This window comes from Arachis hypogaea, chromosome 6, assembly GCF_003086295.3.
Source record: "Arachis hypogaea cultivar Tifrunner chromosome 6, arahy.Tifrunner.gnm2.J5K5, whole genome shotgun sequence".
Taxonomy (NCBI): domain Eukaryota; kingdom Viridiplantae; phylum Streptophyta; class Magnoliopsida; order Fabales; family Fabaceae; genus Arachis; species Arachis hypogaea.
The window spans coordinates 93898409-93901260 of record NC_092041.1 but is presented as its reverse complement, the minus strand read 5'-3'; the positions used below and the strand labels follow the sequence as shown (position 1 = coordinate 93901260).

At 31.3% G+C, this 2852-nt stretch overlaps 1 protein-coding gene across 1 annotated transcript; it reads left to right on the top strand.

The window, feature by feature from the left end:
- Nucleotides 1-269: 269 nt before the first annotated feature.
- LOC140173716 (uncharacterized) lies at nucleotides 270-1388 on the top strand. The gene is made up of 3 exons (XM_072198249.1): nucleotides 270-416; nucleotides 726-1143; nucleotides 1234-1388. Exons 1-3 carry the CDS (start codon nucleotides 270-272, stop codon nucleotides 1386-1388), a joined length of 720 nt encoding a protein of 239 aa, XP_072054350.1.
- The last annotated feature ends 1464 nt before the right edge of the window (nucleotides 1389-2852 follow it).

The following is a 2852-nucleotide window of genomic DNA, read 5'->3' as shown; positions in this document are numbered from 1 at the left end:
TCAAAATTATCATTTAATGGGAAGCTTATTATCAAAAGAGGAAAGTTCAACAAAATTTACAGAACTTTACATCTATGATACACAAAATGAGATAAAAAAAATCACAGTTCAATTCTTGGTATTAATTTAGTATTAATTTAATCTTGCCTCTATTTATTAAGCTTTCTTTGATAGTGAACATAATTTATACACAACAAAATTTTCTTTTTGACAATTTTGACAACAAAACTAACCAATGAAATTCGGAGATCATATTTGATATTATAGAAATGCTGGATCAATATAACGTTTTTGCAAAAAGTTTTCGGATGATACGCGATGTAATCAGAACTAATCCACAAACTAATGTTCATATACAGCTTATTGGAAAAAGGGATAAATATGGAAGGAGATATAATCTACCATCTGTTGATGAGGTTGCAGGTTTAGTTGTTGGAGATTTTAATTCAAATACAAAAGAAAGAGATATTATTATTATTGAAACAAAATCTAGGCAACTTCAACGAATTTCAAAACTCAACCCATCATATTTGTGATTACAATATCCTTTACTATTTTCTTATGGTGAAGACAGTTGGAGAAAAACCATCCTTTTAAACAAATTGCTGAAAAATTCTACACAGGAAATCTCCTACGTTAGCATGAGGGATTTTTTTGCATTAAGAATCCAGCATAGATCAAGTTGTGAAGGTCTTTTGTTGTATTCTCGATGACCTTTTTAACAGGTTTTAGTTTATGCATTCTCAATGGTTGAAGTGGCTAGACTTAAATATGAATACTCAAAGCAAAGACAATTCATAGCTAAACTCTATAAAGGTAGAAAAGATGCAATTCTGAACGGTGAAACTGAGGCATCATCACTAAGCAAGCGCATTATTTTACCTACAACATTCATAGGGGGACCACGATATATGATTCAGAACTACCAAGATGCAATGGCAATTTGTAGTTCAATTGGTTATCTAGATTTATTTATAACAGTAACTTGCAATCCCCCTTGGGAAGAATTGAAGCGTTATTGTAAGAAAAATAACTCAAAATCTGAAGATAGACCAGACATGGTTTGTAGATTATTCAAGGCGAAATTGGATGTACTCATCAAAGATATCCAAAAGAATAGAATTTTTGGTACATCAAGGACAGGTAATACTCCAAACCTGCTTTTGTAGGAAAATATTAACTATTTCAATCCATTATAATACAATTATACTTAATGCATATCTATTATTGCAGTTATATATACTATTGAGTTCCAAAAGCGTAGATTACCACTTGCACATATATTACTATTTCTTGCACAAGAGCATAAATTTCCTAGTCCTGAGAGCATAGACAACATTATCTTAGCAGAAATTTCATATCAGAATCTAGATCCAAAATACTATTAAGAAATTATGGCTTTCATGATGCAGGGACCCTATGGAATTGCAAACAAAAATTCACCTTACATGGAGAATGGTGTTTGCACTCGACATTTTCCTAAAATATTTGTAAAGTTTACCACCATCAATAAAAATGGATATCCACTTTATAGACGTCGAAATGATGGTCATACCATTGAGGTTTCAGGTATTTATTTGATAATCGGTATGTTGTGCCACATAATAAGTTTTTATTGATGAAGTATGGTGCTCATATCAATGTTGAATGGTGCAATCAATCATGATCGATAAAGTATATTTTTAAGTATGTTAACAAGGGAAGTGATCGAGTCACAACTTCTTTTTATTCAAGTTCAATGCTTTCCAATTCTAATTCAATCATAGATGAAGTAAAAATGTATTATGATTGTCGGTATATCTCTCCATGTGAATCTGCTTGGAGAATATTTGTATTTCATATTCACTAGAGAAGACCCTCAGTTGAATGGTTAAGCTTTCACTTGCCCAATGAACAACCAGTTGTCTTTGAAGATCAAGACAATTTGTAAAGAACTGTTGAGAAAGAAACAATTAAAAAATCCATGTTCATAGCTTGGTTTTAAGCAAACACAGAATATGAGGCAGCACAGTTTTCCAACTGAATTTGGAAACGCAGCCATAGAATATGGGAGCCTAGGAAAACAAACATTGTTATTGGTAGATTATTCTTTGTCCCTCCATCTGTAGGTGACTTATACTATTTAAGAATTTTACTCAACATTGTTAAAGGGCCAAGAAGCTATGAAGAACTTCGGCTTTCAATGGTGTTGTTTATCATACATTTAGAGATGCATGTTACGTGCGAGGGTTACTTGATGATGATCAAGAATACATTGATGCTATTAAAGAAGCAAGTCATTGGAGTTCTTGATATTATTTGAGAAAGTTGTTCACGACTCTTTTGTGATCAAATTTAATGACTTAACCTGAAGTAGTTTGGCAGAAATGTTGGACTTTACTATCAGATGGGATATTACATAATCATATTACTATGTTCAATTTACCAGGTTTAAACTTATTCATTTTTAATCTACATTTATTTTGCTGCAACTTTCTTCATCAAATGTCCATATGATACCATTTATTATGTTGATATTAATATCAAGGTTGTTGAAACTTTTTAACAAATATAAATGTCACAATATACAATTGAATGTCTTAAGCTGTTTTATTTTTAGTTTTCTAATACTCATTTTCAATTATAATTGCAGATTTGGTTTTATCAGATGATGAATTATCAAAGCTTACTCTAATAGAGATTGAACAAATACTTAATAGCAATGGCAAAACACTTCGAGAATATGCAACAATGCAATTTCTCAACATGGATAACTTTCACAGCATGAGATGTGGCTCTTTGCAAAACAAATTAATATTGGATGAACTCTGCTATGATCGAGTTCTGTTGGCTGAGCAACACAAGCAATTTTT

Bases quoted from the DNA above. Each gene is read 5' to 3' on its own strand.
- LOC140173716 (XM_072198249.1), top strand. From the start codon at position 270: ATGCTGGATCAATATAACGTTTTTGCAAAAAGTTTTCGGATGATACGC. The intron at 417-725 runs GTTGCAGGTTTA...CCTTTTTAACAG, and splicing joins ATCTACCATCTGTTGATGAG to GTTTTAGTTTATGCATTCTC. The intron at 1,144-1,233 runs GTAATACTCCAA...CTATTATTGCAG, and splicing joins TTTTGGTACATCAAGGACAG to TTATATATACTATTGAGTTC.